This window comes from Myodes glareolus, chromosome 21 (assembly GCF_982192425.1).
Source record: "Myodes glareolus chromosome 21, mMyoGla1.1, whole genome shotgun sequence".
NCBI lineage: Eukaryota > Metazoa > Chordata > Mammalia > Rodentia > Cricetidae > Myodes > Myodes glareolus.
Window position 1 is genome coordinate 43,582,149 of NC_142046.1, and position 15,730 is coordinate 43,597,878.

Genomic DNA, 15,730 nt, shown 5'->3' on the forward strand with positions numbered 1-15,730 from the left:
AGAGCAAAGAGCAGAACCAAGGAGATTCAGAGCCCCTTAAAGCTAAAGCCACCAAAGTTTCCAAACCCGGGAGAGAGAGAGAGGCGTGAAGTCCCCTTGGCGCTCAGAGCAAAACAGGAGGGCGGAGCCGCCCGTCCGACTTCCGCCTCCCGGGGCCTGGGCGAGCAGCGGCCCGCGCGTGCGCCGTGCGCTCCCCTCCCCCCAGCCGGCTCCACTCCCCAGCGGTCTCCAATTGGCGGTGCGGGAAAGGAAGCCGAAGGGGAGCCGGGAACCCGGAAGTACTTGTCGGCAGAGGCCTGGGCGACTCTTTTGAATGGAATCGGGCTGATTCATCGCCGGTTCTCGGAGCCAGGTCCTTGTTGAGTGTGAGGCGCTGCTCTCGTCGCCGGGTTGCCGCAAGGCCAGGTAAGGTGCAGACCGCGACCTCCCTGCTGGCGGCCCCAGCCGAACCCCGAGGCGGGCCCGGGAAGGTCCGGGAGCCAGCCGCGCTAGGCCGCCGCAAGCCCCGGGCTTTCCTGAGTCACGTTACCCGGCCAGGTTGCCCGTGGAGTCCGGGGCCTGATGGGGAGCACCGGCCCCCTTGGTCTTCTCTTCCTTTATCTCCGAGTCTCTGGCAGAGTCTGGTTTGGATGTCATCTCCTTGCAAACATTTCTGCTTCCCTCTAACTTGGGAGCCTTTTCCCCATCAACTAGCAGAACCTTGTTTATGGCCTGTTTGTGTTCGTCTTCAGTTCCTCCCGTGTTGAAAAACTTGTATACAGTCAGAGGAAACAAAGGAGAGAGGGTGGGCTGAGCTAGTTGCAAGAGAGTGCATGTTTTATACATCGTTTGTCCTTTAGCTTTAAAAACCTTCAGAGAGGCATTGCTTTTGATCCTGAATATTTTTAAAATAAAGTTTGGTTATTCCTGCTGTGCCATTCATTGCTTGCAGTATTTGCTCCATTTGAGTGCTAGTCTGTGGGTTGGTTCCAATTCCTTTTTGGAGTAAAGTAGAGACCAACTACTGCTGCTGTGGGTTATTGGAACTCTGTTTTTCTGTGAATCGGGCACATTGTCAAAAGAATAACGTCAACATTTCAAAAGTCTTAAGAAATTTTGTGATCGTTTGTTTACTTATTAATTTATTTGGAGACAAAGTCTCCGTATTTCTGTTTGATCTAGAACTAATTATATACACCATGTTGGCCTGCCTTAGTTTCCCAAAGGTTGTAATTACAGGCTTGTAATCCCACCTCAGCACGGAGTGAAAAAAAAATTGGAACTAAAATGACAACCAAGTTCCATTTCCTGGTGAACACTTTTAATCCCAGTCCACAGGAGGCAGAGGCAAGCTTATCTTTTTGAGTTCAAGGCCAGCCCGGACAAACTGAGTTCCTGGTCAGCAGGGCTGGCTACACAGTGAGGCCCTGTCTTACGACAAAAAAAAAAAATAAATAAATAAAAGCCCAAACATTAATAAATATTTACCATAAAAGGCTTTAAAATTAGCAAAGAAATTCAGTTCTAGTGTGATCACCCGCAGTGCTCAGAGGAAAAGGTGGGGGAATGGCTGGAAGTTTGGGGCATCCTTGTTTGTGTACACTGGTTATAGGCAGTCCAGGATAAAAGGAAAGACCTTGTTCTGTAACTTCAGATAAAAGCATTTTTTTTTTTTTTTGTGGTGGTGGTAGTGTTTTGTTGTTGTTTCTTTTCTCCCCACACAACCCAGGCTAACCTCTCAGGGCTGTGATGCCCTGCCTCAGCCTCCCCAGAGCTGACATTCTAGGACTGTGCCTCAACACCAAGCCCTTGTACAGCTGCAAGCACAATGTAAGGAAAGCAACAAGACAAGCACTTCCCTCTGTTGAAAACGGAAACTGTGCCAAAGTGTCAGGGAAGATAATTACTGTAAGCTCACAAAGTGGTTCGTTTTTAATATTTGAATTGCACGATTTGGGGCCTAGAGAGATAGCTCAGTGGTTAAGAGTATACAGCGGCACACACCTTTAATCCCAGTGCTCAGGAGGAGGCAGAAGCAGGCAGATCTCTGAGTTAGAGGCCAGACTGATCTACAGAGCGAGTTCCAAGACAATCAAGGCTACACAGAGAAACCTTGCCTCAACAAAATAAAACAAAAACCAAAAATGACCACTTACTGCAATTGTGGAGGATCCAGGTTCTGTTCCCAGCATGATATCCAGTGGCTCACAGTGGATTGTAACTCTAGCTCTGCAGGCGTCTTCAGGCATCTGTACAGATGTGCAGATACCCACCCACCTACATGGATGAAATTAAAAATAATACAAATAATTTATCTGACTTAAAGTGCATAGGTTGTATATGTATAGATACTAAGATGTACAGTGGTTCATAATTAATGGTAGTTAAGGTATACTTGGTGAAAACTGAAAGTTGTCTTGAATTTGTCTAAAAATTTAATCTTGTCAAAGGAAAAAATTTTGAAGTCATGATCTTTTATTTTAGTCTCACCTATTGGGTTTATGACATCCATCCCAGCCTCATCTTCTGAGATCTTTGGTAATAATGCATTGCTGTTCTAGTTAAAAAGCTGGGTTTTGACCACAGTGACTGGTTTCATGTCTTTTTAGACTTGCCATGTAAACCTTATATTAGTATAGTACGTAGATTCAGAATCACTCATTTGAAAATGGGTAAGAAGCAGCAATTGTGCCTTTTTGGTTTTCATATTCCAGCAGTGTTTTGATATTCAGGGTCTACCTGGGAAGGCCGTGTGTGTGTGTGTGTGTGTGTGTGTGTGTGTGTGTGTGAGATGAGGTACGCACTACAGGTCTGCTTGTGATGTGCTGTCCGTAGTCTTGCCGTGATACCTTGTTATCCTCATCTGTTAGTTGGAAAACATTAGGTTAAATGATCTTTATCAGTTTTAAGAGAGCTGTAGCAGTGAAAGCATTTCCAGGATATTCCTTCCAGGCTCTGTTTTAGACACTTTCGCTCTAATGTGACAGCAGACTTGGCAAGGTTACATATTTTTGTAGATGAACTTTAGTGTCTCATTCTAGAAGAAAGTAACTTGTTCTACATAATATAGCAGGTAGATGGTGAAGTCTGGATTCAGATGTAAGCTGATTGGTTCTAGAGCTGTTCTTAACTCTGTATTCTCTTCCTATTGCATATTTAAATTTTGAGCACACAAGGTAGTACTTTGCAAATGTTTTGTTTAAATGTTATAATTAGTGACATTGCAGTAGGTAGCTATATTTCTTCTAAGACTAAATTCTTAGTCTTCTAAGTGGGGGTTGGAGTGGAATCTTATTTTCTAACTTTTAAAATGTTGGTTCACTGAAAGACAGAAAGAGAAAGAGACAGGCAGACAGGGTTGGAGGAGGGGAGAAAGAGTCTGGACAGCCTGCAGCAGTCAGTCCACTGACTGCCAAGAATCCCACGACTGTAGACCATGTGGGTTTGGTGCTCAGATTAATCATTAGGCTAGGCAGCAAGCTCTTTTCTGTACAGCCATCTTGCTGGTGGCTCCCAATCTTTAGTTTTGTAGTTCCAGTGAGTGAGTACTCAGGAGGTAGGATTGTTGCAGGTATGCGACCAGCTTGGTCTGTAGCAAGGTCCAGGCCAGCCAGGACCACATGCTGAGACCCTGAATTGAAAACCAAAAGGTGGAAAAAGTCTATTTAAAGAATTAAATTTAATTTTTACTCTTTCTGATTCTGATTCTACTGGAACAAAGTAAGGAAGAAGTTCCTACCTTCCACAAATCGGAGAATAGAGAATTGAAGCTGTACAAATCTGGGAGATCACAAATCTGAAGTAGTTCCAACGGATTTACTATTCGTTTGAGAATGTTTGTTTACACTGGAATGGGAAGTGAAGCAGTGAAGTTAAGAGATGATGATAAGCCCGAAGAACTAAAACTTTGTGATTCTGTATGAAGGGATGTGTTTTTGGTATGTTAGGATCCCTAGGAAAAGCGTGGAAGGTTGAAAACTCCAAATTAATACAACTGTGAAGGTTCTGCTTTTTAGGTAGTCGTTGTTTCATACAGTGCCTTTAAGAATTTGAGGATTGATTTAAAGTTAACATGTACATGCCCTAAAATTATTGCATGTTAGTCAAGATACTGCCCCAAGAGCTTAAGACGCGAGTCACATTTCAAGTAGATGCTTGTTTTGTACACTTTCCTATAAGGGTTCTAGATGTCACTGTGTGTATGTGTGTTATACATGTATGCGAAACACTTCATGTTGTGGTAATAAACGTGTTAAGCAGAGTTATCATTTTGAGGTGGAGAGAGGGCCTCGGTGCTTAACAGCACTTGTTCTTGCCCACTGGGGGCAGGTTTGGCCCCCAGTTCCCACAGGGCAGCTCACAACCATTTGTAACTCTAGTTCTAGGGGATCTGGGGCACCAGGCATTTATGTGGTGCACATACATGCATTCAGGCAAAACACTCACACACATAAAAATAAAATAAATTGAAGAAAATATCAAAGTGAGTCTCTTATGAGTGGGCTCTTAAATCCTCAGGTTTTTTTTTTTTTGACAAGTGTAAGCTTAGTTTAGATCTATAAACATTTTACATTGCTTCTATTTCTGAGAATTGAAGGTGTTTTCTTTTAGCCAGGTGTGGTGGCAGCTTACACCTTTAATCCCAGCACTTGGGAGGCAGGTACTGTTAGATCTCTGTCAGTTCGAGACCAGCCCAGTCTACAGTGTGAGTTCAAGGACAGTCGGGGCTACACAGAGAAACCCCATCTCCAAAAACAAAACAGAAGTGTTCTTTCTTATGTTATGGTGCACAGTTTATCTTTTGAACCTCTTTGCTGAATTCTGAAAATTATATTCCTGTCTCCCATGTGATGAATTCATTTCTGAGACATACTTGGTGTTCTGAGGTCCACTAAGTGGCTTCAGAGTGAGAAAGAAGCTGCTCTCGAATGATGAGTGGTGATGATGCTAAATCCATCTTGTGTAGCAGGTAGCATTCCTAGCTTATTACATGCCTATGATCGTGTTGAATGTGTTTCTGTGTGCACTGACTTCTTTCTTCTAAACGGCTCTATGACCCAGATGTTCTCTTTGTTCTCATTTTGTGGATGAGGACATTGCCGATGAGAGGTAACCGACTGAGGGATGCACTGCTAATGAGTATTAGAACCACTTTGCCCTTCTGGCCCTACAGCTGCAGGATGATAGCACATAACCCCCATATACTAAGAAAGGTAGTCATTGTTTCTTATCTTGTGAACTGTTTTATTTTTTGCAGTTTTAGATCATCTTGGTAATAACTTAAAGATAGAAAATAAAAGGATGGCGAAAATTATATTCAAGATGTTAATAAGGTGTGATTTAGTGGATATAAGTGATTATTCTGTATTTTTCTGATTTTGAAAGTGTAGGTAGCCCAGACAGGCAGCATCCTTTGAGTGTACCTAGCTTGTACTGTCTGTCCCTGTGAAGATGAGTTTGATAGGAACTAGGTATAGTCGTAGAATGCTTGGAAGAAGCTCTAGGTTCGATCCTCAGGGCTACCAAAAATCCCAAAGTGTAAGTACACGTTTAGTAGGACTGTGAGTGTGACACAGTAAAATTATGATTAACTGTTTTTGGTGTGTAGTTCTGCAGCGTTTAGTCTATTCTCTTTGTTGAATCACTGTATCACTACCTACCATTTCCAGAGCTTTTCATTTTCCCATTTGTAATACTTTTAAAAACATTGACAGCTCATGATTTTGTTGAATGGAGGAGAGCCATCATATTTGCCTCAATTGTAAAACATTTTATTTTTAGATTTATAAATACCAATTAGAATTGACAAATGGAATTACATGAAATTAAAAAGCTTCTGTACAGAAAAAAAAAACTTATCAGCAGAACGAACAGACAGCCTGCAGAATGGGAGAAAATCTTTGCCAGATAAACTTCTGACAGGGGTTACTATCTAAAATATATAAAGAACCACAAAAATTAAATTCCAAAACAATAACATCCCCACCCCGTACACACAAATATTGTATACACACAAAATAAATCTTTGTTAAGAAAACAGCAGCCAGTCAGTAATGAGTTGAACGGAGTTCTCAGAAGAAGAAACACAAATGGGCAGTAGCTATTTTCAAAGGTTTTCAGCATCTTAGCCTCCAGGGAAACAACCAAGTAAAACTACTCTAAAATCCCGCCTCATCTCAGGCTGAATGACTATTAGAACCATAGCAATCCCTGATGGATGCTGGGAGAGGAAGCTCTGCTGACAGTAGCAGGGAAATGGAACTAGTCTCACTGTCCACCAGGACGTGAATGGATCACGAAAAGGTGGCTTGTACAGTAGAATTTTATTAAATTGTAAAGAAAAATGAAATTGTGAAATTTGCGTGAAAATGCATGAAACTGGAAATTAGGACATTAAATAAGGTTACTCAGGTTCATAAAGACAAATACCACGTGTTCTCTCTCATATGTTGATCCTAGTTTAATTTTTATAATAAATGTGTATTTGTAGGAGATTGGATAAAGATCAGGAAGGTAGATGGGGCCTATCCGATGGGGAAATGGAGCTTTAAGAAAGGAACGAGGAGGGCAATAGAACAAATGTAACGTGAAGGTGGGAAGGGAGTGCCGGGACAGGAATGGTGTCCGAAGGGAGGGGCTGGATACTGGAAAGGCATGTTGGGACGGGTTGGGGAACTAGCAAAGTCAAGCATGATGAAAATGCTGTATGTTTCAGTTTTCTTGATTTCCTTTAATAGACTTATTGTATTTTTCATATAAGTGGAATCACATGATGTCCCTATTGCTGTTATAACCTCCCTCCCCCGTTAAAAAAATTTAGGGGAGAAAGGAATTATTTTTATCTTTCAAATTCAGATTGTAGTCCATCATCAATTCGAAGAAGTCAGGGTTGGAGTTTGAAGCAGGTAATCCCTTGGCACCAACAGTTAGTAACAGAAATGGGTGTGTACCTAGTACTCAATTAGCTTTCTCTATTCTTGTCCAGTCTGGGACCCCAAACCAGGGAATGGTATTCCCTGGTTTCTGGCCGTGTTTTTCCATATAAATTAAGGCAATTAAGACAGTCTAAACAGCTCCCCCCCAATATGTGCCCTTAGGCCAACCTGATCTAGATAATCTTTTATTGAGACTCCTCTCAGCTCAGAGCCATTCTAGGTTATGTCAGCCTGGAAGTTAAAACCATCACGCATGGCATACCACATGCTAGGCCTGGTTCACCCTTCCCTCCCTCCCTCCCTCCCTCCCTCCCTCCCTCCCTCCCTCCCTCCCTCCCTCCCTCCCTCCTTCTTCCCTTCCCTTCCTCCTTCCCTCCTCCTTCCTCCCTTCTTCTCCCCCTTCATTCCTTTCTTCTTGTGCTAGGGATTGAGCGCAACTTTTACACCAAGGCAAGCACTCGGTGGCTGGGCTACATTTCCAGTCTTTACATGTATTCAGGTTCAGCCAGGTTGTAAAATGTGTCATTACTTTAGTTTTTTTTTAAATAGCCAAGTAGTATTTCATGCATTCTATTGTATGTACATATGGTAGAATGTGTTTATTCACTGTGTGATGGGCCTATGGACTACTTCCACATTTTGGGTATCATGATTTGTAATGCTATATACATGAATGTACATGTCTTATTTTGAAGATGTGTTTTAAATTTTTGTGGCATATATCTAGGAATAGAATTGGTGGGCTGTATGGTAAATAATTCTGTTTAAATTTTTGAATAACTGCCACATTGTTTACAGAACTCTTTGGTTTTTAAATTTGAAAAAAAATTTACTTAGGATTGTGTTACATCAAAATTCATAACTTCAGATTTTGTTTATAGCAGTGCTTTTCAATTGTGAGTGATTTTGCCCTACTGAGGGACATTTAAGAATGTTTGGAGACTTTTATTGTCAACGTGTTAGTCATTTCTGCTAACATATAGGGTGTAGGGGTCAAAGATATTTCTAACACTCTGTTATACATTGGATAGCCCACGGCAAAAATTCAAGGTTCTGGATGTTAGTAGTACCAAAGTTAATACTCTGATTTTTGACTGAATTTTACTGTCATCAGAAACAAGAGTGCCTGCTGCTTTGCATTCACTTGGGATCTGCAAAAAGAATGAAACTTTTGCTAGGCAGTAGTGGCGCACACATTTAATTCATTCCAGCACTTGGGAGGCAGAGGCAGGCAGATCTCTGTGAGGTCAAGGCCAGCCTCGTCTATAGAGTTAGTTCCAGAACAGCCAGGACTGTTACAGAGAGAAACATGGTTTTGGAAAACCAACCAAACAAACAAACAAACAAAAAATAAAAACATTTCTGTCTCAGTGTTTATCCCTTTGCGATTGTGGGTGGAAAATGTAAACTTGTAAATTTTGAAGTGTGTTCAGAGAGGGAAGTAAAGACATATTTAGTGTTTCTGGCCTTTTGTTTTCTTGTGATTTTTGACAGGGTCTTATTGTGGAACTTAGACTGGTTTCAAACTCAGGGTCTTCTTGCATATTTTTGAAAGCAAAAGCAGTGCTTTGGTCAACATAGTAGGAATTAAAGGATAATATTGTTGCTATAATTTATTTCCCTCTGCATTTTATACAGTTCTTAATGCTTTACATTTTTAAATTTTTATCATAGTTGTGAATAATTAACGGGTGAACTAATTGCAAGAATCGTGGAGGTCGTTTTCAAGATAAAAGAAATAATACTAGTAGGGTCTTTATGTACAAGTTTTGAAATTTGTATTGAACCTCTATGCAGATTATATAATAAAGTGATTCTTACTTTTTAAAACTATAAGTAAATATTTTTTTGAGAGACCTCAAGGAATACTGAGAGCTATAAAATACCAGTCCTCAGAGTCAGTGGCAAAAGTAAAATACATACACATGATGTAACAGAGTGATCTCTATGCCCAGCAACTGCATGGCTGGTAAATATATCTGTGCTCTCTAGAAATAATTGTTAAAAACAAGTGTTACAGCTGTGATGTAAGAGTGTTTGTCTAGCATGGGTGAGGCCCTGTCCAGTCCCTAGCGCTGGGGGAATGTTGTCTTCTATTTCATTTGCAGAACTTTACTTGTCTTAAAGATTCTTTTGGGGGAAATAAAAAATAGCTCAGTTCTCAATTCAGTACCTTTCTTTTTTAGGGGAGAGAGAGAGAAGAAAAAAAAACTACTTGTGAAAAATTATACCTGCCAAAATTAACAAGAATTGGAGTTAATAAGGAATTTGCCAAATTCAACAAATTGAAGCCCAACACTGTAAGAGTTATAGTTACTGAACAGGTAAGGTTTAAGAGTGTATTTTACCTTGAACTGTTGTTTTAGGATATGATAGATGCTATGTAAATGTATTATCTTTAACAGGAATCAAATTATGAATATGTGTGATAACCAGATTTTAGGAAGTTGTATGATTTAGAATATTTATCAATATATTTCATTTCCAAATGTTAGTATTTTTGTAAAATGTGTTCATCTTAAGTGTTTTAATTTGTTAAATATCTTTTCTTGTTTGCTGAGACATCTAGTTTTGTGAAAAACACAAATTTGACCTGCCAGATTTTTCTTTCCCTCTGCTCCCCACATCGCTCATGTATATTCACAGCATCTGGAGTCTGTGTAATATCATTAGAAACAGCACAGCAAAAGTAGATAAACTAACACAGCTGGGAATCGACTTTGGCCTGGAATGAATCTCTGTGTCTGTACTCTGAAATGTATGTTGCCACCCCCATTGGTTCTTTAGCTTTGTGAGATTGAAGTGGTCCAAATTTTTTTTTCTTTAGAATTACATTGTAGAGAAAATATCTTTAATATTTTAAGATACACAAGATTGTTTAAAATGGATTGTACTGAATCACTGAGTTGAGGAACTTGATAGAGATGATATTTGTAATTATAATTAGACAGATAAGTATGGTTGTGAAGATTAGATTTTGTCTGAAATACCAAATTTTCTTGCCTTTTCATTTATACAGATGAATTTATCTGTTGTGAATCTCACAGACATGTGTGAAAGAAAAAGTCAGACAAAAAAAAATCTGCGGTTCTGTTTTTATACCATTTTAAAGTAGCAGAACTGTTCTGTACCGTTAGAAGCCAGAATCCCACTTGCCTGGAGTGGTAGAGACTGGAATGGGGCTACAGAGGCATTTCATGTGGCTTTTTAATGTAGGTGATGGTTTCATCAGCCAGTGTCCTCACTTGTGAAGTGTCCTGGCTTTGTCACTTGTGTGCCTTTCTGTGTGCAGACTTGACCAAGTTTGTGATGTTATGATTGTTAAATATTAGCAGGACTCAGTTGTTACCAACAAACATAATTGGGCAGAATTGTGATGATTTAAGTATGTTATTGGGGTTTCGTTTGCGATAGTTCTAATTGATAAAGCTTGAACAAAAGCTCCTAATCTCTTAACACTTGGTTTATATTATAATTTGTGATAATCTAAGTATGCACTTAGTAAGAAGATGAATATAAGGCACAGTCATAGTTTTTAAGTAAAAACACAGTTGCTTTGTTTTCATTTTTGCACTTAGTTACCCTCCTACCTTGAATAATTTGGTTCTTTATTCTGTATCCAAGGCCATGTAAGTACAACTACTACTTCTTTCCTCTTTCTTTTGTGAGCTTCCTGTGCTTATGAGTATCTTCTCTAGTTATTCCAGATGCTGAAGATAAACTCATATTTCAAAGTTGTAATAATTAACTCAGAAATTGTGATTGAGAATAGCAGCCATGAAGGAATGTGTATCTCTACATCTGAAATAAGTGTATCTGTGTGGGTTCTAGAACACTATCTTAATGCATTTAATGTTTACTCTGTAGTATTTTCTTTTAATATAATGAGTTCCTTTTTAAAAAGCCTTTGATGCTAATTCAGAGATCCATAATCTACTCACAATGTCTTTCACATGTAGTTTTGATGATAACTGACAAGCTGTAAGTTAATTAGCACAGCACTTACTAATGAGGATGTTAAAATTTAATTTAAAAGTGTAGATTTTTATTTGTACACTCCGAACAAATTGAAGGAAATTCAATCATACATATGATAAGTATTCCAGGCACTTCCCCCCCCCATCCAGGTACTTTATTAGATAACAATAAGAAAATATAATTAACTTAAGGATAGCAAAGTTTTGAAAGTATGCTAAGATTGCTTGTCTTTAAAACTGGGGATAACCCAAAACCAAAGCAGTGAAATAAGGTCTGTTAATTAGCATGGAAGACAGCTTCTTGAATTAATATGTGGTGTTAATTAACAGGAAGTCTGATGTTGTGTTGTAATTACCACCAATATTTTTGACATACTGAGTGACTGAAGGTGAATTATATAGATAGCGATTGAGTAAACACTTTTGTGCTTAGGAACGTTTTCCTTTGTTTCTGTTTTCTAGAAATATGGACAGACTTCTTAGACTTGGAGGAGGTATGCCTGGACTGGGCCAGGTTAGTATGCAAGACTGTTTTTTAGTGTGTAAGCAATAAGCTTTTATGTAGTTTTCCAACAGAGCACCTTGACTGAATTGCAACTTGAAACATTTTTATCTTTTTCTCCTGGTAATACGAATTTTGTTCTTGTTCAGTTGTTTGGTTTAAAATGTTGGGATATATGAGCTTGTAAAGTTATCTTTTCCAAAAATAAAAGCTTAAAACATGTTATTTTTAAGTTTATAACACAAATTTTTTAATGTTACACATGAAAATATAACATGGCATACTTTTTAGTGGATCAGAAAATGAATCCATTGACTCAGTATGTAGTCTTAACTTTAGACTTCTGGGTGCACTGATATAGCTACTTTTTACCTTTAGTGTTTCCTTTGATGTTTTTATGCTTTCTTTTATGCTGTTAATTAAATCTAAATGCTCTTTCAGTTGTTTTAGTATCATTTATTTTGTTGAAGATACTGGGTAGCTCTTCTGTTTGCCTCCCACTGAAGAGGTATTCTCTTTTGTTGTCGAGGCTCAAAGCCCAGGCCTCACATGTGTTCAGCAAGTGCTCTGCCTCTGCTCCCCGCCCAGCGCTTTCCCTCTAAGTTCTGATTATAGTTCTCATTATCTGTTCCCTTAATTAATGAAAGGTTATTAGATATCATTTTCTTTCGCAACTTTACTCTCTTAGTTCCCAGTTTTCTCTCATTTCTATATTACTATTAGTATGTAGTCTTCTTTCATTCAAATAAAGAGGAAGAAACACAGTTTTGAGACTTAATAAATGATTTGTGTGTGTGTGTGTGTTTTAAAAATACCTTACATAATCTTGATTAGACCTTTCATGGTTTGTTACTGATAAATACTTTAAAAAGGTGCCTTTTTTGTGATTCTCTTATTGTATGCTGAAGCAGACTAAAATTTCATTTGTTTTTGTTAGTTTTGAACATTTTTTTATACTTTAATGTTAGCCAGTTTCATCATGAGACTTCATTTTCTTTATCTATGTAAATTCACTCTCTGTCATGGAGATACTACAAATTTATGTGCAAATTATAAGGCATTGCCTTAGCAGAGTTCTTAACTGAAGTTGAGTTATATCTGGATACTAAATTAACTTTCCTTAATTATTAGATATGTTATTTATTCGTATTATAAATCTGCTCTGAAAATTGCTATACATGAAATAATGGCCAAAGATTGAGTTAATATTGTATCACAGTCATCTCTGTATAACTTTGTAGAATGCGGGAAACTCAGTGTTTGCTCTGTGATCTCTCTTTTGTTTCTGATTTTATTAGCTAGCCTCAGGGTCCTCAGTTTGTAAATTTGTTGGAACTTCAATGTGTCCTACTTAGCAACCTACTACTTCATGTATTTCCTCTCTCTGGTTAGGGGGCAGGCTCTCAGAAGAATAATGTGGAGGAATTCTTCTTGTGGTATCTCTTTTTTCAAATACTAGTGATCTATTTTTTTCTCTCTTAAATTTTACTGTACTCTTGTTTACTTTCTCTTGGGAATGTTGCGGAACAGTTCAAAGTAAAAACAGGAGTTACCATCAGTCTATAAGTTCTGGGCTTTGTCCGTAACAATATTGCCATGACTTTAGAGGCTGGTTGCTGTGCAGATGTTTCCAAGTTTGACCCACTAACTCTGGGCTTAGAGTCCTCTGGACCGTCTCATCTTTGATAATTTTTACTGTTCTTATTAGAGTTTTTTGTCAAGGGCACAGATGAAGAAAAGCAGACAGCACTATGAGGGCTTCTGTGTCTTACGTAGTCAGCACGTGTTACTGCTCTGCAAGTCATTGTTCCTCAGCTGGGAAGCTCCACGTGCTCCAATGGGCCTGAAGTAAAGGCTGTTTTTTGAAATCCCAGTACCTGTGCTGGTTGATTAAGCCATTGACCAAAACTGAGCCTAATCTTCAGCTCCTTTCTCTTCATCAAAGTGGGTCACCCTCAGTGTTCTAGTTAGGGTTTCCATTGCTGTGGAGAGACACGACGCCTATGGTAATTCCTCACTTACGATCAGAGATTTAGTCCATTATCGTCATGGCAGTGTGCTGGCAGACACTGTGCTGGAAGGAGCTAAGAGTTCTTACATCTTGATCCCAAAGGCAACAGGAAGTGATCTTTCTCACTGGATGTATCTTGAACATATATGAGACCTCAAAACCTGCCTCCACAATAATACACTTTCTCCAACAAGACCACACCTACTCTATAAAGCTACACCTTCAAAGAGTGCCTCTCCCTTTTGGGGGCTATTTTCTTTCAAAACACCACAGGCTCTAAAGTCTTTCTGACTCCCTGTCTACATAACTCTCTGACCCTTGAGGGGAGGGGTTTGATGAAAACATCCCATTTAGGAGTGAGTACTCCAAAACCTCTCTCTCTTTCTGTGTTAATTCCCATCTACTGCAAGAAGCTTCTCTGGTGTGGGTTGAGTAGTGCATAGATTTATACATGTAGCAATATGTCACTAGGAGTCATTTCATTGCTATTTTCCTTTAGCAAAGTATTAGGTTTTTCCACCTAGGCTTATGACCTATATCTAGTCTCAGGTTCTTGACCACTTTAGGATTGTTAGTTATGAAATCTGTCTCATGACCTGGTTTAAGTCCAAGCAATAAGTGGTTGGTTGTTCCTGTACATTTGTGCCACTATTGCACCAGTATATCCTGCAGGACGGTCATTGTTGTAGAATGCAAAGTTGGTACCTGGTTGATATTGATGATTCCCTTTGCCTTCCAGTAGTATACAGACTCCCTTCTAGTACCATGAATGCTGGTCAGTGGGGGTAAGCTTCTAGGTAGGCACCAAGCTCTCTTTCTTTAATGGTGTAAGTATTGTCTGCAGTAGGACCTTACCTTCAGATTGCAGAGAGCAACCAATAGACTTGACAGTAGCTTGTGATGTTTGGGGGTTTCCATGACCCTCTGAGTTTTACTCAGTTGCATACAGTGCCTTGGTAGGACATTATTGCCCCTATTATTTGGTGACTCCATCTAGATTTTTCTCATATATGTGTATATGAGTAAGCTTCTACAGTAGTAGGTGTTTCAGATGGCCTTTAGTGTTAGTTGTCCCTCCCCAATATCTCAAGAGTTTCTCAGATTCTCCTCCCTGTTTAATCCCCCTATTCTAGTTTCCTCTTTGTCTTGCCATAACAATCTACTACTTCTTTATATATAACCTCTGTGGTTATTAGGACTGTAATACAAATGTTGAAAGTTAGCATCCATATATAAGAGAAAACCTTCAATATTTGTCCTTTTGGGTCTGGGTTACCTCACTCAGGATGATTGTGTCTCCCTGCAACCATTTATCTGCAACTTTTGTAATTCATTTTCATTATCTATTCATTAGTTGCTGAATTCTATGCTGCTTCCAATTTGTGGTTATTATGAATAGAGCAGCACTGAATGTGGATGAGCAAGTGTCTCTGTGACAGGATATATAGCTGGATCTTAAGGTATATTGATTTGCAGCTTCCCGAGGAGCTATCACACTGACTTCCATATTAGCTGTACAAGTTTGCACTCCCACCAGCAATGAGTAAGTGTTCCCCTTTCCCTGCGGTCTCATCACCATGTACTGTCATTTATTTTATTGATTTTGGCCGTTCTAATTGGAGTTAGATGAAATCTCAAAGTAGTTTTAATTTGCATTCCCCTGATGGCTGAAGATATTGGGAATTTTACAAAGTGTTTCTCAGTCATCTGTGTTTCATCATATGAGAATTTTCTGTTCTCTACTCTATTTTTAATGGAGTTATTTGTTTTCTTGATGTTCATTTTCTTTATGTATTCTACATGCTAATGCTCATTCAGATATAGAATTGATGAAGATCTTTTCTCATTCTGTAGGCTGCTGCTTTGCCTGAATGTTGGCATCCTTTGCTGTAAAGAAGCTTCTCAGCTTCATGAGGTCCCATTTATTAGTTATTGTTCTTAGTGCCTGTGCTATTGGTTTCTTTCTTCCGGCAATGAGTTCAATACTGTTTCTCACATTCTGTTCTAAATATAATCAGCTTCAGGGAACATTGTTGTTATATTGACGTCCTTAATCTATTTGGAGTTTTTTGCAGGGTGAGAGATACGGCTTTTTTTCTTTCTTCTGCATAAACCAGTTTGACCTACCCTGTTTGTTGAACGTGCTGCCCAGAAATAGACCCATGTATGTAGAACTTGGTTTGTAAGCATTACTGGTGAAGCGGAAGGCCTAGTCAGTAAATGCTGTTGAATCAAGTGGCTTTCAGTATTTGACAAAATTAAAATCGTATCCCATCCTTATGTACGCACAAAATATTTATCAGATAGGTTGAATCATCTACGTAGG

At 39.0% G+C, this 15,730-nt stretch overlaps 1 protein-coding gene across 1 annotated transcript in view; it reads left to right on the plus strand.

Moving 5' to 3' along the window:
* The first annotated feature begins 244 nt into the window (after positions 1–244).
* The window catches only part of Psmd14 (proteasome 26S subunit, non-ATPase 14), an 83,036-nt gene continuing 67,550 nt past the window's right edge, over positions 245–15,730 (plus strand). Inside the window, exons 1-3 of the mRNA XM_048425812.3 lie at positions 245–405; positions 9,101–9,238; positions 11,354–11,405. Coding sequence (XP_048281769.1) covers positions 11,358–11,405 — 48 coding nt within the window. The 5' untranslated portion in view covers positions 245–405; positions 9,101–9,238; positions 11,354–11,357. The remainder of the gene's footprint in view (positions 406–9,100; positions 9,239–11,353; positions 11,406–15,730) is intronic.